This window comes from Schistocerca serialis, chromosome 2 (assembly GCF_023864345.2).
Source record: "Schistocerca serialis cubense isolate TAMUIC-IGC-003099 chromosome 2, iqSchSeri2.2, whole genome shotgun sequence".
Lineage (NCBI taxonomy): Eukaryota > Metazoa > Arthropoda > Insecta > Orthoptera > Acrididae > Schistocerca > Schistocerca serialis.
In genome coordinates this window covers 223,452,532-223,478,148 of record NC_064639.1, presented here as the reverse complement: position 1 = coordinate 223,478,148, position 25,617 = coordinate 223,452,532, and the positions used below count along the sequence as shown (strand labels likewise).

The 25,617-nt window shown below is 40.8% G+C and overlaps 1 protein-coding gene across 2 annotated transcripts in view; it reads left to right on the top strand.

Moving 5' to 3' along the window:
* LOC126456967 (rho GTPase-activating protein conundrum) overlaps positions 1-25,617 on the top strand; it is a 235,593-nt gene that overhangs the window by 175,427 nt on the left and 34,549 nt on the right. For both annotated transcript variants that reach the window (XM_050092904.1, XM_050092905.1), the window contains 5 exons: positions 8,343-8,596; positions 13,520-13,701; positions 18,957-19,102; positions 20,990-21,188; positions 24,842-25,052. In XM_050092904.1, the coding sequence (XP_049948861.1) occupies positions 8,343-8,596; positions 13,520-13,701; positions 18,957-19,102; positions 20,990-21,188; positions 24,842-25,052 (992 nt within the window). The remainder of the gene's footprint in view (positions 1-8,342; positions 8,597-13,519; positions 13,702-18,956; positions 19,103-20,989; positions 21,189-24,841; positions 25,053-25,617) is intronic.

Sequence of the window (25,617 nt, the reverse complement as noted above, 5' to 3'; positions counted from 1 at the left end):
CGTGGACAGTAGCTACATTTCTGCCAAGTATTTCTGCGTTATCACAGAAGGAACATGCAGCTTCTTGTTATCTTCTTACACGACTTCATTCAAACTCAGTGAGGTGTTAATAATGGAGTCTTTGTCGCCTTAAAGGCATTCTTGACTAACATCAACTAAACATGTCCATTCTCAAAAGTAAATAACACTAACGACCGGTACAACATCTACAGGGTTATTACAAATGATTGAAGCGATTTCACAGCTCTACAATAACTTTATTATTTGAGATATTTTCACAATGCTTTGCACACACATACAAAAACTCAAAAAGTTTTTTTAGGCATTCACAAATATTCGATATGTGCCCCTTTAGTGACTCGGCAGACATCAAGCCGATAATCAAGTTCCTCCCACACTCGGCGCAGCATGTTCCCATCAATGAGTTCGAAAGCATCGTTGATGTGAGCTCGCAGTTCTGGCACGTTTCTTGGTAGAGGAGGTTTAAAAACTGAATCTTTCACATAACCCCACAGAAAGAAATCGCATGGGGTTAAGTCAGGAGAGCGTGGAGGCCATGACATGAATTGCTGATCATGATCTCCACCACGACCGATCCATCGGTTTTCCAATCTCCTGTTTAAGAAATGCCGAACATCACGATGGAAGTGCGGTAGAGCACCATCCTGTTGAAAGATGAAGTCGGCGCTGTCGGTCTCCAGTTGTGGCATGAACCAATTTTCCAGCATGTCCAGATACACGTGTCCTGTAACGTTTTTTTTTGCAGAAGAAAAAGCGGCCGTAAACTTTAAACCGAGAGATTGCACAAAACACGTTAACTTTTGGTGAATTGCGAATTTGCTGCACGAATGCATGAGGATTCTCTACCGCCCAGATTCGCACATTGTGTCTGTTCACTTCACCATTAAGAAAAAATGTTGCTTCATCACTGAAAACAAGTTTCGCACTGAACGCATCCTCTTCCATGAGCTGTTGCAACCGCGCCGAAAATTCAAAGCGTTTGACTTTGTCATCGGGTGTCAGGGCTTGTAGAAATTGTAAACGGTAAGGATTCTGCTTTAGCCTTTTCCGTAAGATTTTCTAAACGGTCGGCTGTGGTACGTTTAGCTCCCTGCTTGCTTTATTCGTCGACTTCCGCGGGCTACGCGTGAAACTTGCCCGCACGCGTTCAACAGTTTCTTCGCTCACTGCAGGCCGACCCGTTGATTTCCCCTTACAGAGGCATCCAGAAGCTTTAAACTGCGCATACCATCGCCGAATGGAGTTAGCAGTTGGTGGATCTTTGTTGAACTTCGTTCTGAAGTGTCGTTGCACTGTTATGACTGACTGATGTGAGTGCATTTCAAGCACGACATACGCTTTCTCGGCTCCTGTCGCCATTTTGTCTCACTGCGCTCTCGAGCGCTCTGGCGGCAGAAACCTGAAGTGCGGCTTCAGCCGAACAAAACTTTATGAATTTTCTACGTATCTGTAGTGTGTCGTGACCATATGTCAATGAATGGAGCTACAGTGAATTTATGAAATCGCTTCAATCATTTGTAATAGCCCTGTATTTAAAGCAAACCTGATTTGTATCCTCATAATGGCGCTACTACCGCCACTGTAATGTCACTGGCGCTAAATCTGAATAGACATTATCTTGCTGATGTAGAAACACGTGGCCGAGCGGTTCTAGGCGCTACAGTATGGAACCGCGCGACCGCTACGGTCGCAGGTTCGAATCCTGCCTCGGCCATGGATGTGTGTGCTGTCCTTAGGTTAGTTAGGTTTAAGTAGTTCTAAGTTCTAGGGGACTGATGACCTCAGAAGTTAATTCCCATAGTGCTCAGAGCCATTTGAACCATTTTTTTTAGAAACACGGCTACCAACTTTCCTTTGTGTTGCACAACGCCTTCTCGGTGCTGCGATTTTTTTCCGTCATTGTGTGAATAAAAACGCTGCGCTCCAGATTTCAAGTGTCCCCACTTGTCCTTCCTTGCTGACGCCTATGGTGGAAGCACTCAAGGAGTTCATTAAAATATTTTGAATTAACAATTAAATGTACGTGTCACATGTTTTGAATTCGTCATTGTCTCGTTTGCCTGCTTCCACATTCCTGCATACAACAAACAAAATGAATGCCTCTACCTACGCGCGCCGTCTTCTCGAAGTGAAGCGAAATTGGTTTCACACGTACGCGCGCCTTCTTTTGATCTGAAGCGAAATCATATTGTCTCACTGCTCAGAGTAAGTGGCTTGGCACCGCCACGCTGTCGGCGTGACAAAGAAGAAGAAAGACTGAGAGTCAAGGGGAACATTTACATACAAGCATAGAGGTAGATATGGCCCACAGATATGGAATATTCTCTACCATTGGCGTGCAATACTGGTGACACATCAGCAATATGTCAACAACTATGTGCAGCAATAGCAATATTGCAGGGTTATGCAGCAGTATTGCAGTGCTTTACAACGATATTACAGCAATGCTGCGGCAGCACTATTGTGGCCATACATTGTCCTTGTGATCGCAGCTTAAGGGGCTCCGGAACGCCCTATACTTGCAATGTTAAAATAACGCTTATAAATTACATCTTTCCTCAAAAAGTATTTGAGGTAGGAAGTTGAACTTTTTACAGATTATTTATTGGAATATGGGCTACAACTTAACACAGGGATTTTACAAAATTTTAGTTCAGTTATTAAAGATGATTTTTTTTTCAATTGTAATGAAAATTCACAACATTTTTTTGCAATTTTTTATTTATAAATTCAAAAATATAGTTTTTTGGAAAAAGGCTGTGTTAAATTATGCAGAAGGTACTGTGTAACATTCACTGAAAGTTTCAAACAAATATGTTTGGAAGATCCTTAGAAAACATGTAATTAGCATGAGAAAATAAAAGTTTTGGGAATCGAGCGACAAAGATTGGATTAACTTTTTAGTACATTCCAGGTCCATAGGATGGATTATCTTCATCCTCTGCAAACTCCTCCTCCAGCTTCCTCTTGTTCCTCCTCCTGTTTACTCTTGCTTGTATTTCTAGACTCTTTACAGCCCTGTCTGCAGCCCGAAGGCGTTCCTTGTCTAAAGCAAGCATCGCTCATTGTTGTGTTCGTAGATTTTGCTACCATTTTCTTCAGTTGCAGTTACTGCAACACTGTTCCAAAAGGTGGTCATGTATGAACACTTATCACATTTCAGTTGTATTTCACTAGCAAGTCCTACGTGCTTTATTATGGAGAGTTCCAGACCAACTTCACTACAATGAATACATCTTACACAGTTTGAAAAAATTCCTTTGAGAACCGACATATCAAATATTTCATTCACATCCGATACGCCCATAAAACATTCATAGTTTTCACTCATTGAACCAAGCTTCTTCTGTGAAGTATTTTCTTTCCCACTTTGACTGCTATGGGCAGGTGTACTTGACAGGTTAGGTTCACTCACTTGGTTATCGTCTTTATTGTTTACGGTAATAACACATACCTTTGGCTTTCCAACATTTCTCCTTTTCTTAAAAGCCTTCAGAGGATTTCTAATAACTTTACTTTTACTCATTATTATACTTCAACAAAACAGAGACTCAAGAAACAGAATTAATTACGAATATTTTCGAGATAACGACAGAGTAAATAAACATGAAACAATCGACAGTCACACCAGCGATATGTATTGAACCATCACAGGTTAGCCACAACACATACTTTATCTCACATCACTAAAATGTACCTGATGAACACGGACGTTAATAATAACACCATTTGACAGCAGTTTAACAGCGCCACAGTGGGTCACGCCCACGTAGAACACATTTCAAAAAAAATTTAAAAATAGTTGTAGTCTTCGGAATTGAATAAATTATATATCTATTGAAAGGTAATAGTCTGCAGATTCAGAAAACGCAAAAAAGTAAAAATTGAACTTTTCATGATTTTGAGCCTTTCCGGAGCCCCTTAAGAAATAGTGCCGTGGCTGTACAGTAGTGGAAATTAGTATAAAGGCATGAATATTTGTAGGAAAATTAACGTTGTAGGTTATAACTGCACAACAAGACATCAACGATTCGGGTGGTAGAGGGTAGAACTGGGTATAAAAGGGGTTTCTTTCGTCCGGTGTTAAAGCGCTCGCGTGTCCCTTTGTTGCAGAGAGGAAATAGACTTATCAGTGACAGTGGGTGTGGTGTACATAAATCATGTGTGACAGTGCCATGCGGAAAACAGTTATCAAGTGGTGTAAAAGCAAAAATATGTCCGGACAAGTAAATGGGACTCTCTAATCGCCAAAATGTTGAACGGTTCTATTACAGTGTTTGATAATTTCGTTAGGCTGGGCGTGTAATAGAGTTGTTGTTGTTTTTCGGGAGGAGACCAGACAGCGAGGTCATCGGTCTCATCGGATTAGGGAAGGAAGTCGGCCGTGCCCTTTCAAAGGAACCATCCCGGCATTTGCCTGGAGCGATTTAGGAAAATCACGGAAAACCTAAATCAGGATGGCCGGACGCGAGATTGAACCGTCGTCCTCCCGAATGCGAGTCCAGTGTGCTAACCACTGCGCCACCTCGCTCGGTCTCGCATAATAGAGTCGGAACGGAAAACATGGAAAAATTATAAAATTATCCAAGTTATCCAGAAGGCTACTTTTGCCTAAGGAAAGGACCACAAACCGTTACTCTTCTCAACTTGCTACTGATTTACAGTTGCCAGTAACGTGTACGATAACTTTTGTCACATAACAAACATCTTGCATTCAAGAGAGACTGCAGAAACCTACTCTAACACTCAAACACAAACAAGGTCGACTTGAGTCTGTTGAAAAACAACTTCAGAATGGTATAAAGTGATCTTCAGTGATGAGAATAAGTTTAATTTAGGTGGGCCGGATAGATTTCATGACACGAAAACAGAGCAGCAGGTAAGAATGAGCAGAAATTTTGGTGTGGTAGTGTTATGATCTGTGAAGCCTTCTGTGCTAAAGGTCAATCAAGCATTGCTTGGCTGAACACTAGAATGAACTCTAATACGTACACTGAGTTGCTAGAGACAGAATTGATAAGAATTTTTTAGGGTCTAGGGGACATAAGTCTAATGTTTCAACAAGATAATGCTAGACCCAAAAAGTGGTGTGAAGATAAAGATATCGATGACTTGCCCCGGCTTGCACGCAGCTTGGATATGAACCCTGCAGACAACCTTCGGGGAATACTTGCAAGCCTTGCTTATTCCAGTGGGAGGCAATTTGAGACCTATGTGAACTAAAAAGAGGGATACGAAAAGAGTGAGTGACAATTTCACTGCAAGAACGACAAACTCTGACACAATCAATACCGAAGAGAATTTCTGAGGTAAATAGAAAGAACGGAGGTTGAACACGGCGCTAACAATGCAGTAACACCACAGGACAGTGAGTGCCTTTATACCAATTTCCATCCAGGAAATGCAAACGCCTTAATTCGTTACTCGTGTCACGAAAGAAACTATGCACAATGATGAGCCAAAACATTATGATGATGATGTTTGGTTTTTGGAGCGTTCAACTGCGTGGTCATCAGCGCCCGTACAAAGTCCCAATTTTTTGACACTCCAATTCTTTACGCAGTCTAATCTAACCATTATCACGAATGATGATGACGAGGACAACACAAACACCCAGTCCCCGGGCAGAGAAAACCCCAACCCGGGCCAGGTGATCCTGGGGCAGCTACGCTAGCCACTAGAACACGAGCTGCGGACGCCACAACATTATGACCACCTGCTCAATAGCTTGTTTGCCCCTCTTTGGAACGAAATACATCACTGATTCCTCATATCAGGGATCCGACAGTTTGTTGGTAGCTTTTTGGAGGTATGTGGCATTAGATGTCTACGCACAGGTCGTGTAATTCGCGTAAGTAACGGGCCGCTGATTTGCGTATACGGTGATGGCGCCCGATAGCGACCCAGATAGGCTCCATAGGATTTACATCAGGCGAATCTGATCGCCGAGACCATTGTTGCACGGTTCTGACTCCGAAAGATGACATCGTCGTCAGAGAAGACGTCAAACTGGAAGGAATTCAGGTAGTTCGCCGTTGTCAGCGTATCTTCGATTACTACCATTCAAGCACAGGGGAATGTCTCCCATAGCATAACTCTGCTCCCACCAGCCTACGTCAGTGGTGCGCTGCACGTTTCGAGCCGCCGTTCACCTCGACGGCGCCATTTGTGGAGACGACTTGCGATCTAGTGTAGCAAAAATGTGATTCACCCGAAGAGGCAGTACGTTTCTATCGATCGACGGTCGAATCCCGATGGCCCCGTGTCCACTGCAATCGTAATTTACGGTGTCGTTGGGTCAACAAGTGAACACATACAGGGGTGGTCTGCTGCGGAACTCCATGTTCCACAATTAACTATGAATGGTGTGCTCCGAAACACTTGTGTGTGCACCAGCTTTGTGTTCTTTCGGCAGAGGTGGCACAGTTCACGATCCATCCCACTTTACAGAGCAGGCAAGCCTCCGAACCCCATGTTCTGTAACGGTTAGTGGACGTCCAACCATTCAGCGCCTAGTGGTAGTTTCACTATCCTTCATTCTCTTTCCGTCGACGCTCACGACAGTAGCACGTGAACTTTCGACCAGCTTCGACGTTTTCTAGATACTTTTAGATACTTTTTAGATACTTTTTCGAGATACTTCCACAGGATCTGCTTAATAATAATCTGCCCGTTTTAAAAGTCGCTTATCTCAATGGATTTCCCCATTTGCAGCCCATAGCGTCGCAAGGGTGATCCCCCATCCTTGGCTGCTCCGCTTACGTACTAGTGTTACCGCTTCATATTCCTGCAACGCCACCAGGCGGCATCCAACGTCGCAGAGGGCAGTGGTCATAATTTTTTGGCTTATCAGTGCAACTACGTCATGACTGTTTACGTCTCACATGTACCCACTGCTTTCATTGTTGTTGTTGTTTTTGTGGTCTTCAGTCCAGAGACAGGGTTGATGCAGCTCTCCGTGCTACTCTATCCTGTGCAAGTTTCTTCATCTCCCCGTACCTACTGCAACCTACTCCCTTCTGAATCTGTTTAGCGTATTCATCTCTTGGCCTCCCTCTACGATTTTTACCCTCCGCGCTGCCCTCCAATACTAAATTGGTGATCCCTTGATGCCTCATAACATGTCCTACCAACCGATCCCTTCTTCTAGTCATGTTGTGCCACAAATTTCTCTTCTCCCCAATTCTGTTCAATACCTCCTCATTAGTTATGTGATCTACCCATTTAATATTCAGCATTCTTCTTTAGCACCACATTTCGAAAGCTTGTATTCTCTTTTTGTCTAAACTATTTATCGTCCACGTTTCGCTTCCATACATGGCTACACTCCATACAAATACTTTCAGCAAAGACTTCCTGACAGTTAAATCTATACTCGATGATAACAAATTTCTCTTCTTCAGAAACGCTTTCCTTGCCATTGCTAGTCTACATTTTATATCCCCTCTACTTCGACCACCATCAGTTATTTTTCTCCTCAAATAGCAAAACTCCTTTACTATTTTAAGTGTCTCATTTCCTGATCTAATCCCCTCAGCATCACCCGATCTAATTCGACTACATTCCATTATCCTCGCTTTGCTTTTGTTGATGTTCATCTTATACCCTCCTTTCAAGACACTGTCCATTCCGTTCAGCTGCTCTTCCAGATCCTTTGCTGTCTCTGACAGAATTACAATGTCATCGGCGAACCTCAAAGTTTTTATTTCTTCTCCGTGGATTTTAATTCCTACTCCGAATTTTTCTTTTGTTTCCTTTACTGCTTGCTCAATATACAGATTGAATAATATCGGGGATTGGCTACAACCCTGTCTCACTCCCTTCTCAACCACTGCTTCCCTTTCATGCCCTCGACTGTTTTAACTGCCATTAGGTTTCTGTACAAATTGTAAATAGCCTTTCGCTCTCTGTATTTTACCCCTGCCACCTTCAGAATTTGAAAGAGAGTACTCTAGTCAACATTGTCAAAAGCTTTCTCTAAGCCTACACATGCTAGAAACGTAGGTATCTTAATCTAAGATAAGTCGTAGGGTTAGTATTGCCTCACGTGTTCCAACATTTCTACGGAATCCAAACTATCTTCCCCGAGGCCGGCTTCTACCAGTTTTTCCATTCGTCTGTAAAGAATTCGTGTTAGTATTTTGCAGCCGTGGCTTATTAAACTGACAGTCGGTAATTTTCACATTTGTCAACACCTGCTTTCTTTATAAATTCGATATATGTATGCTTCAGAAATTGTACAGTTACTTTCGTATGAACCTTGCCTTTATACTGATTCCCAGTAGCGTATGACTGACGCGTGCTGTGTTTTGTGACTGCAGAGGGCGAGCAGGAGGCGGAGTGGCTGGTGGCCGCAGGCCTCTCGCAGCTGGCGGCGGCGTTCCGCGAAGGCCGCGAGCTGCGCGACGACCAGCTGGACCCGGCGCTAAGGGCGCTGCAGCTCGCCCCCCACCACGCCGAGGCCGTGCGCAGGCGCGTGCGCACGCTCAACAGGACAGTGCGCAGGCGCAATGCCCGCCAACCCAGGGGGCGCGCGCGAAAGCCAGACATCAGAGACGTCTTCCGGGACGTGGAGGTAAGCGCGCAGGAAAACACGGCCAAGAAGCTCAAGCAATGCAGCAAAATAGAAAAAAAATAAGAAAAATTGGCCAATTAGGACTCGCACACGAGGTTCCGCATGAACTTAATTATATACATTCATGTTCATCCGCCGTGGGAATCCAGAATCTCAACTATTCTTTCTACGCTCATGCTCATAAATTAAGGTTAATGCTGATACATGGCGAAACAAAGCTCTGGTGGGCGGTTTGCGGGTTTAAATCACCTCGGGGTATGACCATGCGGTTCATCTGACCTGCGGTCGTCGCACGGTGGCACTGGCAGCAGTCCACATACGCAGAGGTGTGTTGGTGCAAGTCAGAGTACGGTGCAGCGAGTAGGTGTGCAGACGTTTTCTGACGTGCTGATTGTATGTTGAGTATGGGTCAAAGAACACATATTGATGACGTTATAAGGGATAGAATACTAGGGCGACTGGAGGCTGGTCAAACGCAGCAGGTCGTAGCACGGGCCCTCCGTGTGCCACAAAGTATGATCTCAAGATTATGGCAACGATCCCAGCAGACAGGAAACGTGTCCAGGCGCTACAGTACGGGACGTCCACAGTGTAAAACATCACAAGACGACCGATATCTCACCAGAAGTGCCCGCAGACGGCCCCTGAGTACTGCAGGTAGCCTTGCTCGGAACCTTACCACAGCCACTGGAACAGTTGTCTCCAGACACACAGTCTACAGACGACTGAACAGACTTGGTTTATTCGCCCAGAGACCTGCAAGGTGCATTCCACTGACCCATGGTCACAGGAGAGCCCGTAAATTCTGGTATCAAGAACACGGTACATGTCATTGGAACAATGGTACCAGGTTATGTTCACAGACGAGTCCAAGTATAGTCTGAACAGTGATTCTCGCCGGGTTTTCATCTGCCGTGAACCAGGAACCAGATACAAACCCCTTAATGTCCTTGAAAGGGGCCTGTATGGAGGTCATGGTTTGATGTTGTGGGGTGGGATTATGATTGCTGCACGTACACCCCTGCATGTCTTTGACAGAGGAACTGTAACAGGTGAGGTGTATCGAGACGTCATTTTGCACCAATATGTCCGCCTTTTCAGGGGTGCAGTGGGTCCCACCTTTGTCCTGGTGGATGATAACACACGGCCCCACCGAGCAGCCATCGTGGAGGAGTACCTTGAAACAGAAGATATCAGGCGAAAAGAGTGGCCTGCCTGTTCTCCAGATCTAAACCCCATCGAGCACGTCTGGGATGCTCTCAGTCGACGTATCGCTGCACGTCTTCAAACCCCTACGACATTTCAGGAGCTCCGACAAGCACTGGTGCAACAATGGAAGGCTATACCCCAGCAGCTGCTCGACCACGTGACCCAGAGAATGCCAACCCATTGTGCGGCCTGTGTACTTGTGCATTCTGGTCATATCCCATATTGATGTTGGGGTATATGCGCAGCAAACAGTGGCGTTTTATAGCACATGTGTTTCGGGACGGTTTTCTCAACTTATCACCGTGTCGTGTGTGTTCCCTATGTGCCTATGCTATTAGCGCATTTTGCGTAGTGTCACGTTGTGTGGCACAACATTCTGAAATCATCCTTAATTTATGAGCATGAGTGTAGTTATTGATATTGATACTGACAAGATATCGGTCCCGGGAACTTCAAGTTAGTATCAAAATCTCTACAGTAGTACCAGAGACTATCCCGCAGGCAACAAATAGAAGCGAGAAGAGGACTTCAGTTTACATATGTAGAGATATAAGATTTAATGAAATATTTTTATTTACTGGCCAAAACATGACTACAGCTTACATTTTATGTTTGCACGCACTAAAATTTTTTTACAGTGCTTTTGACGGATGATGAATGCAACGTAAGCTCTAATGGCGAAAAGATATTTTTATGTGATGTAAATCTAGCAGCTAATCATGCAACACAAGGCACAAAGATTACCAGGTATACAGGAAGACCACCACTGAATGCTCAAAGCATGGAAAAAGGTCGCTGCAGCTGGTGAATCACTGCTATTCATGCACTCTGAGAAGAAGCAGGGTGCAGTGGCTGATGGGAGTGTCTGAATTAACAGAAATAAAATGGTTTTTGAGATAGACCACTTCATACATGCTACATAGGGATAGTGAGAATAAAATAATAGGCGATTAGAGTGCATGGAAGGACACTATCAGTAATTGGTTTCCTAGTTCCACGCATCACTGGAATAGTGCAGGGTGTAGCTGATGTTGGTTCCTTCTGCCAAGCACTGTATAATCGTTTGGAAAACATGTATGTTGATATTAATGTTAATGCATTTTCTTTGAGTCTCATGCTCTGCTGTTGTACAACTTATTGCCAAAAAACGACAATGGAGAACTGAGAAAATGGACAATGTCAGAAAGCCTTATAGGAGTGATGCCCAGAAGTTTAACTCCCAAAAAACTAAAATTGTTTGAAAATGTTAGAAGTTCTCGCCCCTCTCTCATAAAAGAAAGTGGTGTTAAATTTGGTGGTATTTCTGTTATGCCACCTTTTTAGTGTTTGCACAATGGAGGCAGCAGGGTGGGCAGCTCATTTCATACAGGTTCCTTCTTGGACACTGAAATAGTGTTGTACAAGATGGCACTGGTCACACTAAGTGACAGAAGGCATCTGAAGAGATATTGGCATGTGCCACCTTGATTGTGTGAAATAACTCCATAATATTTCTCATTGTAGTTTCTTGAGTGGTGAGTAGTCATGTGTTCAGAACCTACAATGTTTGCCCATTGTCATATTAGTTTGACAGACAAACTAATTGTTGGAATACTTTTCAAATGATTCTATAACAGTTTTATCATGTTAAATGGTTTACTTTCTTCTTGGAAAATCTTCACTGTGAACTGTACAAAAAACAAGAAGGAAACAGGCAATGCTGTATAGGAATCACTAGCCCAGAAAACTGGGAGACAAGACCTCTGCTACATCAGTTTAGCAAGCTAATATTTTGACAATTTAAATGGTTTACCTTGAATTTGGAAATGGTGTGTGTGTGCGGGGGGGGGGGGGGGGGGGATAGATTTGGTATCTGGAATTGCAATCACATTAAAAGAGCTGAAATTGTGTGTCATAATTCACTGTGTGATCAAAAGTATCCGAACACATGGCTGAAAATGACTTACAAGTTTGTGGCGCCCTCCATCGGTAATGTTGCTGGAATTCAGTATGGTATTGGCCCACCCTTAGCCTTGATGACACCTTCCACTCTCACAGGCATACATTCAATCAGGTGCTGGAAGGTTTCCTGGGTAATGGCAGTCCATTCTTCACGGAATGCTGCACTGAGGAGAGGTTTGGATGTCAGTTGGTGAGGCCTGACACGAAGTCAGCATTCCAAAACACCCCAAAGGTGTTCCGTAGGATTCAGGTCAGGGCTCTGTGCAGGTCAGTCCATTACAGGGATGTTATTGTCGTGTAACCACTCTGCCATAGGCTGTGCTGAAAATGCAATTGCCATCCCCAAATTGCTCTTCAACAATGGGAACCAAGAAGGCGCTTAAAACATCAATGTAGGCCTCTGCTGTGATAGTGCCACGCAAAACAACAACGAGTGAAAGCCCTCTTCATGAAAAGCATGATCACACCATCACCTCCAAATTTTACTGGTGGCACTACACACACTGGCAGATAATGCTTACCGAGCATTCGCCATACCCACACCTTGCCACCGGACTGCCATATTGTGTACCATTATTCGTCACTCCACACAATGTTTTTCCACTGTTCAGTCGTCCAATGTTTATGCTCCTTACACCAAGCGAGGTGTTGTTTGGCATTTACCAGCATGATGTGTGGCTTATGAGCAGCCACTCGACCATGAAATCCAAGTTTTCTCACCTCCCGCATAACTGTCATAGTATTTGCAGTGGATTCTGAAGCGGTTTGGAATTCCTATGTGATGGTCTGGATAGATGTTGTCACATTACAACCCTCTTCAACTGTCAGCGGCCTCTGTCAGTCAACAGATGAGGTCAGCTGTATGCTTTTGTGATGTATGTGTCCCTTCATGTTTCCACTTCACTACCACATTGGAAACAGTGGACCTAGGGATGTTTAGGAGTGTGGAAATCTCGCGTACAGATGTATGACACAAGTGACATCCAGTCACCCGACCACGTTCGAAGTCTGTGAGTTCCACAGAGCACTCTGTTCTGCTCTCTCACAATGTCTAATGACTGCTGAGGTCGCTGATGTAGAGTACCTGGCAGTAGGTAGCAGCACAGTACACCTAATATGAAAAATGTATGTTTTTGGGGATGTCCACATACTTTTGATCACATAGTGTATGTGCAATGTATCAGCTCCTCAGGGCTAGACAAAACCATCAGTATCCATGTGAGGCACTGTTTATGATGAAGTTTTAATGAAGGCGTTACAGTGGCCTTCCTTTCCTGTGGTTAACTTAGCTTTCCTCCTTCCATCTTTAACATATAAGCAATGTCCCCCCAACAACAACCTCAGTGATTGGTTTTAGATATGATCTGAGGTAATGCATGGTAATTAACGCCACAGGGAGTTTGATCTGTCTGATGCTTGTCATTAGGTTCCCAGTATCATCCACTATGTGGAAATAAATTTATGGGCTTCTGCAAATTTTGTCTTGTAGAAAACAACAACACTGATGTCATTGCTCAATTTTCCTCAGCATTCTGTGTTAATGGTGTGCTTCCAGTTGTTCTGCCAAATTATTGTTTCACTTTTAAGCATTAACTGTGCAACTTGGCAGAACATCCAGAAGCACACCATCAAACAAAATTCATACGAGGTTAGTACCTGCTTTGTTCTGATAAAATGGCTTATAATTGGGTGGAGATTGCTACTCAAAGTAAGTCTGTCTCATATATATACATTTTTGGTATAATTTTTCTTACCAGAGTAATAATTTTCTAGAATTCAAGCACTGGCACGAGATCGCGGAGTGCAACACCAGACTCCTTGGATTCTGACCTCCCAACAGATGAAGCAGAAGGTTCTACCAATGAAGTGTGGTCACAGACACCTGCCCACATAATCCTGCCGAGAGCTGGTCACCATGACTGGAATGGTCTTTCTCGGTCACCTCCTAAATTTTTGTAAGTAACAGCAATATATGTAATCTTTGAGACTCTAGGAGCCACTTCTTGATGTATTATCTGGAGACATCTCTATCAGATTCTTTGGCCAAGGATTATTTGATTGATAATTTGATATAATGCCCATGCAGATGGCCATCTTTCTCATTGAGTTGCCCCCCATGCTCATGGTGGTTTGTTAGTTAGTCAGTTAGTTATTTTGTTTGTTTCATGGTTCATGGGTCATTTTGCACAATAAATTGTAATATTATGGAATGAGTCATTTTACATTCACATTGCAAATTAATTTGTAAATATGGCTATATGCTAAACATTTATAAAATGTATGTAAATTGAAGGGAGATCACTGCTATAAGCTACAGAGGGACTTTAAGCGGAATCAGTGGTAATGAGCAAAAATGTGTAATGGACCTGGGATCTCCTGCTCACTAGGCAGGTGCAGTAACCACTGCGCCATCCAGGACACAGTGTTATCACAACTATCTCAGCATGCCTCATAGCTGATCTATACTCCCATAGAGCTCCACATATCCTCAGTCCCTGTCCATTATACTCCTGTTCACTACTTACAGTTTTCCACAGGAGGTCAGACATATTTGTGCATTCACATTGATGAAAGCGTATCCATTGCCCAGCCAGGCTTATCAATTACTTGAAAGCATGGTGTCAGTTCCTTCAAAATAACAGACACCACACAAATCCAGTGGCTGTGAAACAGTATATGTAAATTGAAGGGAGATCAATGCTATCAGCCCTCTGTGGGCTAATGGTGGACGCATTTCTAAAACAGATGACACTAACCAAAGTGTGTCAAGAATGGTAAAATGGCGCTGTACAAGAATTGGCTCAGAGACAACCACGGTGTGCAGCAGGCCATAGGTGATAGAGATGAATGATGATTGCAGAGATGTGTACAGGCAAATAGACTTTCAACTGTTTAACAACCACCCACCCAGATGAACAAAGGAGCTACCACCAGTGTCTTCTCAATGACCATTCAGTGAAAGTTTCTGTGCATGATCCTCTGCAGCAGGCAGATGGTTCATGCACCCATGCAGTCTGCTGTTCATCAGCGACAAACACTAGAGCTTGCACACCAGCACTGCAACTGGACATCCACTGAGTGGTGACAGGTATCCTTTTGAGATGAATCATGTTTTATGCTCCATCGGACAGATGGTCATTGGCTAAAAGATATGAAATGTCTGAAAGCAAATACCTTGCAACAATCACCAGAAGAGTTCTAGCCGAAGGATGTTGGGTGATCTCATCATTCTGGAAGGCACAATGGATCAACACAGGTAAGTGTCCATCCTTTTGGACCACATCCACGCCTACATGCAGTTTGATTTCCTTGGCACAATGGCATTACCAGCAGGATAATGCAACATGTTACATAACTCACAGCGTATGTGTGTGGTTCAGAGACCACCAGGATGAGTTTACCATACTCCCCTGGCCACCACACTTCCCAGATTTAAAACCAATTGAGAATCTGTAAGACCAACTTGATCGAGCTGTTCGCACCAGATATTCTCAACAGACAAACCTAGCGCAGCTGGCGATGTCATTGGAGTCGGCATGGCTCCACATCCCTGTCAGTACCTCCTAGAACCTCACTGACTCTTTTTGTTAACTTCTTGCTGTGGTTCACACAGCAAAAGCTTGAAGCTTTTTCCAAGGGGTCACATTAATGTGACTGGGCAGTGTGTGTCATTCAGGAGGTATGACATAAACAGTGAGATATGTGAAAAATTAGCTTTTCTTAAGTAGAGTGCAAATTTCTCAGACTATACTCATTCAGTGTTTGATTCTTTAAGGAATTAGGGGTCAGGTGAGAGTTACTGGCATTTGTATAATTCAGCAAAAAGAAATTAATGAGTGTCTCATTTCAGCCAAAGACAAACACACACATCATGATCATGCTGTAAAGGATATTTTGAAATTACTGGACAATATATTAAAATCAGGATCACAGAATATAAACAGAACTGTATGCCTAAACAGACAGAGAAACTGACCAAAAGTAAGCTCATCTTGAATATTGCAGAAGATTGTATAAAACTCATCAACACTCAAAATTTATCTGTGGAAGAGCAGTCAGTTCTGAGGAATTGCTGGGAGCTACAATCTTAACAAAAACTTCAACAAGAAGATGCAAGCCTCATGCTAAGTGCCTCCTGGATTTGTGCCCTATGGAGAAGAACAGCACATAGCAAATGGCAAGGCATGCCCTATTGGAAAAGTCCCCAACTGGAATTTTCTGTCAATTCCGCAATGTATTGTAGCTAGAAGTCTACTTGAAATGGCCGAAAAGTGTTTCTTTTGTGATTGTGTAAATGATGTACATAACAAAAATTTAATAGTTGAATGGCTCTTTCCACACTTATTAACACTGTAATGACAAGATACAGTTTCATATTCACATCTTATACAGGTAGAGATCTCCAGACTTCTATCTCTAAACATAAACTTCAGAACACTGTCTCAGTAAAGTGGCACAATAATCAGTGAACACAATAACAGCATGACACAGTAGATGCATGGTGATAAGAACAGTGCACAAGATAATGTTTTTGATAAAGTTACATGTACACAATCAGACACACATTTTTGCAGATTCATGGCAGTGTCACATAGATGTTACGAATACTTGATACATAGCTGTTATTTGAATTATTTCTGGTGGCATACTCAGAATGGACAGATATTTTGCACACAGGTTTCATGCAGTTGCTAATGTGCCCATGACTCATTATATATGAAATGACATAGTTGTTCTTGTGTGGTACTGCGGTGCAAACTTGACTTAGGTGTTAGAATGTTCACAAGGCAAGCACTGACTGGGATTTTTGGTTGGCACCCAGCTATTTAAAGACTGGCATATGAGCAAATTATTCCCCAAACTACATAATCATTTGAAAAATGGCTAGGTTAAAGTCTGCTAATCCATGTGGATAATGTGCTAAGGCAATAATGTGGTTTACGAAATATGTATGGCTGTAGGAATGCAGAAACGTTTATTGGGAATATGCTATTTATGAGTACAAGTGTCATATTTAAAATTATGGTAAATTATCCAAAGTTCTAAATTACTGTTTTAATCAATAAGTGGAGTATGTCATAATGTGCATGAAAATCAAGTCAACAGAAGTATAATGGCGAAGGTCAAACTTTAACAAGCACAGATGTCAAATCTGCAACAGAAAACATAACTATTTCTTAAATTAAGTATTTATTATCTTATAAATTAATTAGTTTCACAGAATTTGAAATATATTATCAAAAAGTTTGAATGCCAGTCTTTCTGATGGTGTATGTTAACTAATCCAAATATGCAGATCAGCTCACTAAAAATTTCACTTGATGAACTGTAGTATTATTTTCAATAGTCATATATTTTGTAAAACCAGCACACTGAAAATATCACCTTTAATAATGAATCTATTGTAAGAGGGGGGAAAGCTTAGTTAAGTTTTTGAAATATACGAGCGCCTACCACGAGTATGCTATTTCAGAGAATGTACAAAATTTGAAGAAGAAGTAAAGGAAAAAATTGTAGTTATTATCAGGAATCAGAGTCATAACACATGGAATAATCTTTGCCCATGTGCCCAGCTTCAATCCACCTTGAGAAATGGACAGTGGCAGCTCATGCACAATTTTATTAGTGTGAGACATGACTTAAAATTGTTGCAGAATTAGCTTTACCTAGTGCACTAAGATCATGTATGCTGTTTACATGTTTATGATTTCTGCTATGTATTTTTATTAATGGATTAATATGTCCTAGATCTTTCTCCATCCCTGTGTCCCATTCATCATTGTTCCTGAATAACAAAAAGGGAAAGCAAAAATGTGCATGGCAAATATCACACCCAAAAATCCAACTCTTTTCATACACTTTCTTATTAAATTTCCTTGTATACTCATTTTTTTCACCACCACCTATTAACTTCTGACTTACAAGGATAGTAATTGTAATTTAATAGAGCATATTAATTTTACATATATGAACTGAACTCTTTAAATATATTTAAATTTTATAATTAATATTTTAACACTGCAAGGCATGAAAAGAAAGATTGTCATAGTGAACCAATCCGACGAATTGTCAGTCAGTGCTCTTGACCACTGAGCTACAATACTGCAATACTGACATGTCAAGTATTGCTCAAAAATCCCCTGTACTCTACTCATAACTCTTTAGAGAATTTTACCATGGCCCATTCAGGTGAAATATTTTTGGAACTTGAAGGGGGCATCTACCCACTTCTGCTCACATAGTTTGAGCCAAATTGGTGAGCCCCATCACATGCCCTCCCCCTGTTATATTTAAATTTGGAGTAGGTCTACGTAACTGTTGAACTGCATGTTTCTTCTCCAATGATCTCCTGGAAAATGGCCTCTTTAGGAGGTCGTCTACAGAATTTGCCATTTGCTTGCACAATACTTTACACATTTTCAAACAAAAATACTGACCTGGTGCTGGGAGCAACGTAATCCTTTGTGCCGGCAAGGATGACATTGCATCTGAGCATCCGCTGTCGAAAACAGCCATTCTCTGAGTTATTGTAGCATGGTTGACCATTTCAGCATTTGGTATGGGTTTCTAGTTATCACAGAGAGAGTGCTACAAAACATGTTTTCGTCCATTTTATTTGCATACCAGCATGCATTCAAAGAGAAATGGTATAATTTTACTGTGGCATTTACAGTGTGCTGTAGCACATTGGCACATGACTGCTTGCTGGCTGGCAATGGATGATAATTCTCCAGAACTGCCAACCATTCGTGCTGGTGAAATGGCAGATTATCAATCAAACAACCATCAGCCAAGAACTGAAACGATTTCTCCAAGCAATATGCATCAGCATTAAGTTAAATTCAGTTTTGTTCATTACACAGGGTGTTAAAAAAAAAGTATTCTAAGTTTTGAGAGATGGTAGTATGGACCAAAACAGCAAAGGGTTTGGAGTCCAAGACACGGGTTTTGCAGCGGTAAAGATGAAAAAGTGATCATAGCTCTTAAGGTGTGAATTTTGGAGCCCATGTGCACTGACATTTTTGTCTTGTTTCAGTCCATACTGCCACCTCTTAAAATACAGAATACTTTTTCTTTAACACCCTCTATTACCATTTCTGAAGTGCAATGAAGACAAGGGTCAAACCAATTTAGAAAGTCCAAATTCTCATGAGGAAGCAAATATTTTAAGGATAAAAAATACTGAGCTGACACTTCTGTTTTTCTACAGCTATGGAGCCTCCCCACCGTTACGCAACCATCACAAGGATATGGGGCACCGGCAGCCAAGTACACCATTTTCAGGCTCTAGCCTCGACATCTTCAGTCACCCAGGAGCTTGGCGAGGCAGTAAAGGCTCACTTGCCTCAGACAATGGTTAGTTGCCTGTTTGATTATTCTGTTGTTGCAGATTGATAAACCAACTTGAGAGAAAATTACTCCCTTTTGTTTGATAACATACAATTGATAACGTATTTTTCTTTAGTTTAAGACCTTTGTCTATTGTGTAGATAAATGCTTCTGAATGGTGGGGAACTGGTATTCTGAAGTAAATGGACATATTACTGAATGTGCAACAAGATAAAAAGGTATTCCACTTAGTTATGGTATTAATCTGGTGAACTATGGGTGAAAGCAGTCTGGAGGTAATGCAATACTGGTATCATTCTTGTTGGCAACCGAAGCCAAATGCAGTTCCGTATATATTATGGATTCATTGGTCAAAAAGCCACACTACACATAAAACTGATTCTTTATAGTCATGTTATAAACAAAACTAATCCAGTGAACAAGTTTTGCCCTGAAGAAGACATATCTCCACTTGCTCGGACCTCATTCAGATGAATTCTGTAAATACTTTTCACATGAGAAATACTCATAATTTATGCAGTCTTGAAAATACATTTACAGATAATTTATGTAATTGCTAAATTCTTCTAGAACTATTACAGAATTTCTTTCTTCTGCTGTGACTTTTAATGAGTAACAATGCCTGTGGCAAGTCATTTATGTTCAGGAGGAGTGTATTGCCGCTTAACACATCCTTATTTAACACGTTGACTGCTATGTGGCTGCTGCCAGCCACAGAAGATGGCTCTGCCTTGCTGTTGGTTGTCTTGTGGCAGTAAACGAATTAAAAGTCCGAAAAGCCATATTGGCCAAGTACTGTCACTGGTATCATTTGATGAATATGTTGTTAAGTAAATAAAGAAATATCATACTGCTATTGACACTATTTTAAGTGTTAATTGCCTGTTCTATGATTCACATGGTAAGTCTGGGGTTCTTAGTCTGTAAAAAATAAAACTTATTTAATTTACCATTATTGATTTTAGGCCAGTGATGACCTTGAAATAGTGGCACACATTTCTTGTGCTCGATCTTAGGCCACACAGTGTTTAGCATAATGGTATCCTGTTTGGGGGGATTATCTGGCTAACCAGATGTAGGATTTGCATTTTTTAATCATTTAAGAGAAATGTCAGAATGGTTTTCTTTGAAAATTACACGAATGATTTTCACACTCCTCTTTATTCATTCTGAACTTGTGTTTCATCTCTAATAACCCTAATCATTGTTGGGATGTTAAACCATAATTTTCCTTCCTTCTTTCAATTTTTGTGGAAATTGCATGATGTAGAAAGAGTAAGTAAATTACACAAAAAAGTGTATCTCCATCTGAAGATGAGCTCATGCCTGAACCCCGTAATTTAGGTTCAAAAAGGTTTTTTTCTTTCTCATCATTAGAATTAAGGTCTCAGTATTTTGTGTACATAGTTAATACATTAAGTAGTTCATGCTGCATTGAAATGGTTTTTCAAGAACATCTAAGTGTGTAGTCTGATGCTGGCTTTAGAAATAAACACTATCTAAAGGGACAAAATGTTCTAAATACAAGAATGATGCTTGCAGATAATTTTTCAAGAACTGGAATGCATCACAATATGGTTATATAACATAATTACAAAACATAACTGTTCAGCTAGTCATTTGTGATACTATTCATCATCATTATTTAGGCTTTCTGTGAGATTCATAATTTTTTTTAGTGAGGTAATTGGTTGGTTCTTACAGCAATACTCTGGTTAATTCATTCCCCTTTTTTACCCATTGAGCCGGTAAAACAGTTCTAGCAATCATAACCAAAATTTGATTGCATAACTCTTTCTCTAAGAATCAACTGAAATACATTATTTTATTTTATTATTTTTATTTTCTTCATTATTATACATTGTTTTGATATTTCTCTATGTCAATTTTCAGAAGGAATAAAAATGCTGAATTACCAAATGATTGGTACAATGCATTTACCTCGGCCAAGAGAAAGGATCCGTAGTGGTAGTGATCCAACTGTACCTGATGACCACAATAATAATATTGACAGCAATAACAGGCATTACTTGTCTCCAAACAAACTGAAGGGTAATGGCTACATACCAGTTGCTGACAGAATTAAGACCAAGTAAGTTTCATGTAGAGAGAGATTCATGAATTATGATGGTAAAAAATTCCCTTATGTGTTGAAGTTGAATGTATCCTAAAAAACCTTGCAGATGTGTGGGTATAATGTCTGTATATACGCGGTCTGTTCAAAAAAATCCGGAACATTGGTAATTCCGCACCAATGGTGTGTTGGAGCGAAATGCAGTTGGCATCCCTGCACACGCCTGTGTTTTATGTGTAACTGCCAGACGTTTCATTGCTGTACATCTGTTAGTTGTTGTTCTGTGCTATACTGAGTAGAACATTGTGTCACACAGTTTGCAAATTTTGGGATGACAGAGTTAGAGGAGCAACGTGTCTGCATTAAATTTTGTGTGAAACTCAAAAAAACCTGTACAGGGACACACCAAATGGCACAGGAAGCCTAAGGTGATGAGTGAAACATTCTGATAAAGCAGAGAAAATTATTTCTTAAAGGGCTGTTTTCTCTCACATTTATCATTCTGTGTGTCCACTACAGATTAGTCTTCTTCGTGCGCCAAGAGATTAACTGTTATTGACAATATTTGCATGACAATGCAAGGTGGAAAATGTGAAGGGAAAGTACAGAGCATCACTAGTGAAATGGAAAAGGAAGAAAAGGAAACCACATGGTCAGGCCCTGAAGACCATGTGAATCGAACTTGCATCCCTCGCATGAGGGTCTGTCACATTGACTGCTTGGCTATGGAGGCAGACTCTAATGCAATAAGTGACCTTCTTATCCATTACGAAACCAACGAAATGAACCATGAAAGCAGCAAAGAATCTAAATGGTGATTGGGAAAAAAGTGAGTTGGAACAGTGTTTGACCCTACATTACTTAAAGATAATTTTATACCACTAACTTACAAGGCATCCTGCTTAAAAAGAAAGGTGGAGGTTGCAGTGAGGAACAATATTTTCCATGAGTTTACTGGTATGTCATTCAATTCCTGTCCTCAAACATTACTCAGTGCAACACAATATCTTTACTACACACAGCAGAATATTCCAATCTCACTTGGGACAGATGGGTTGTACATTACCTGTTTATACAGAATGCAATAAATTGCACAGAATTATAACAAGGTGCTGCAGTGTGATCAGAGTGAAGAGATGTGGCCAACAATTAGGCTTGAGCCCCTTTGCAAACATCAGCCACCAAGTTTACAGGGTCAAGAAACTACATGACAATTATGATATTTAATTGTACTGTCAATTTGTCTTGTATAATTTACATTCGTTTTCCAAATAAATTTATTTTTTATTTGATTTTTTATTTTTCCTTTTGTAAAGGTTGTTCTTTTGTATGTAAATTCTTCTACCCGTGTATAGAGAGGAAGAACAAATGTATCAGATAAATATTAGTAGAGTATCATTGTTTTATAGTTTAATGTGTGAACAGCTCACTAGAAAAACAAATACAGTATGCCACCACACTTTTTGTGGTACAAAGAAACATGTGTCTGCAGAGGGCTAAGGAAAATTTTACTCTTTAACTGCTACACCTGTCGAAAAATGGAAACAGGAATGCAAAAACCATATACAATTCTCATGAGATTATATGCTGATTATCTAATAGAGACAGACACTGTCCCCACATGTTATGCCATTTTTTGTATGTTAGCTGTCAGAGATGTAATTCTTGGGTCTGCTAAAGGTAAAAAACTTCTGCTACATAGAAAAACCTTCACATCTCAGAGGGATCATTTCTGTAAATTTATCAGTATCAACCTCATTAGAAAATCAGTGCCTTCATTTTCATAGTAATTACTGCTTCTAATAAATATGTTCCCACTTTGAAAGTAGAATATTAACAGTAAAATCAAGCTTTTTGCAGACGATGCAGTTATCTATAATGAAGTAATATCTGAAAGAAGCTGCATAAATATTGTCAGATTTCAGAGTGGTGCAGAGATTGGCAACTTGCTTTAAATGTTCAGAAATGTAAAATTTTGCACTTCACAAAATAAAAAAAACATAGTATCTTATGACTGTATCATTGATTCACTTTTTGAATCAGCCAACTCATACAAATACCTGGGTGTAACACTGTGAGGTGATATGAAATGGAATGATTACATAGGTTCAGTCGTGGGTAAAGCAGGTGGCCGACTTCCAGTTTATTGATAGAATACTGGGGAAATGCAATCAATCTACAAAGGAGATTGCTAAAATTCCCTCATGTGACTGGTTCTAGAATATTGCTCAAGTTTGTGGGACCCATACCAGACAGGCCTAACAGATATTGAATGTATAGAGAGAAGGGCAGTGTGAGAGATTACAGTTTTTTTTTAATCCATGGGAGGGTGTCACAGAGATACTGAAGGAACTGAACTGGAGGACTCTTGAAGATAGACATAAATGAACCCAAGAAAGTTTATTAACAAAGTTTCAAGAATTGGCTTTAAATGATTACTCTAGGAACTTACTACAACCCCCTACATATTGCTCAAGTAGGGATCATGAAGATAAGATCATAATAATTACTGCATGCACAGAGGCATTCAGAAAATCATTCTTCCTGTGCTCCATATGTCAATGGAACAGGAAGAAACCCTAATAACTGGTACAATTGGATGAACCCTCTGCCGTTCACCTCATCATGGTTTGCACTTGCAGATGTAGATGTAGATTTACTTCTGTTACAGTGTACAGTAGGATATGATATTAATCACAAGTGTCTCCTCATTATTATATCGATATATCCACACAATGTTGAAACAAAATTACAGTTGAGCAGATTAAATGTGAACTGATACTCCTGACATATTGTATTATTTGACTTATACATTTCCTGTATGAAAGTTTTGCTACAGAGAATAATAGGTTTCAGTGTGAACTAGCCGGCCGCGGTGGCCGAGCGGTTCTAGGAGCTTCAGTCCGTAACCACGCGACTGCTATAGTTGCAGGTTTGAATCCTGCCTCAGGCATGGATGTGTGTGTGATGTCCTTAGGTTAGTTGGGTTTAAGTAGTTCTAAGTTCTAGGGGATTGATGACCCCAGATGTCAAGTCCCATAGTGTTCAGAGCCATTTGAACCACTTTTTGATTTTGAACAAGTAAGGATGAATCCAAGAACTAAACTGACATTTCCCTGTTTGAAATTAATGTCCTTTGATAAGGTAGGTAAAGTTCTGCATTCTGGCCCTAGATAGAGCAATCAGCCCGACTGGACTCCATGTCATTCTCTGTCAATGGCATCATTATGTGCGATGTGGAGGCACATGTGGCCACTCTCCCCATAATTGTCGGGTTTCTTGACCTTGGAACAATTACTAAACAGTCAAGTAGCTTCTCAGTTGGCCTCACAAGGCTGAGTGCACCTTGTACCAGTCCTCCCACCATGGAAAAAATCCATGGCTGTATCAGGAACCTGGATCTCCTGCAAGTCAGTCAGCCATGCAGACCAATCAGCTATGGATGCAGACTAATGCATCTTAATCAATTCTAAATTTTTCTTGAATGTCTTGATTTTAGTGTGTGTATAGCTGTGTAATTAATAAATTAACTTGAGTGGCATTGTGAGGCAGGAGAAGAGTAATTAAGGACTAATATCCATGGCCTGTGTACTGCTAATGTACAACAGCTTGCAAACATTTTGAATGTTGCCTTCATTTTCATGTATTAAGGAAATATTTCTTGTATGCAGAAATGGTCATGTATCTGTTGCAAGAAGTCACAGTAATCTATATAATATAGATACAACTAGTGAGAATGAACTCCGAATGTCTAACCAAAGAAATCATATAAAAGGACACATTAGAAGGTCTGGGTCTATTGGACAACTTGGTTTTGAAGAAATCTGTCTTCAGAGCCAAAGTAAAAGACAACAGTATCCTAATGGATTGCCAAAAGGCAAGGTAAGTGTTACAACTTTCTGCATATATAAAATTTATTTATATGACAACATAGTTTTTGGAATGAAATGTTATGCTACATGGATTTGTAACTGTAAATAACTTTGTGTGATATAAAACTATTTCTTATTGTGTTATTTGAAGTTTTTGTCTTGGAGTTCTTACTTTTTCAGTACTGAAGCTGTGTATAATGTTATTCAACTATTCCTCAGTTGCCTTTTCTAAATAACGGTTAAAAATTGTTTATCTAGTTCACTCCAGAGTAAAAATTTACAAAGTTCCAGGGCTCGATGGAATCCCTATCAGCTTAACTATAATCTGTTGTAAATCCCTCAGACAAAAAATTGTGCCCAGTTGCTGGAAGAAAGCACAGATCACACCCATAGAAGTGATCCACAGAACTACTATCCAGTATCCATGACAATGTTTTGTTCCAGAATCTTAGAAAATACTCTGAGCTCAAACATAATGAGGTATATTGAACAGAATAACATCCTCCATGCCAACCAACATGGATTCCAAAAACATTGGTCATGTGAAACTCAATACTCACTTTTCTCACATGACT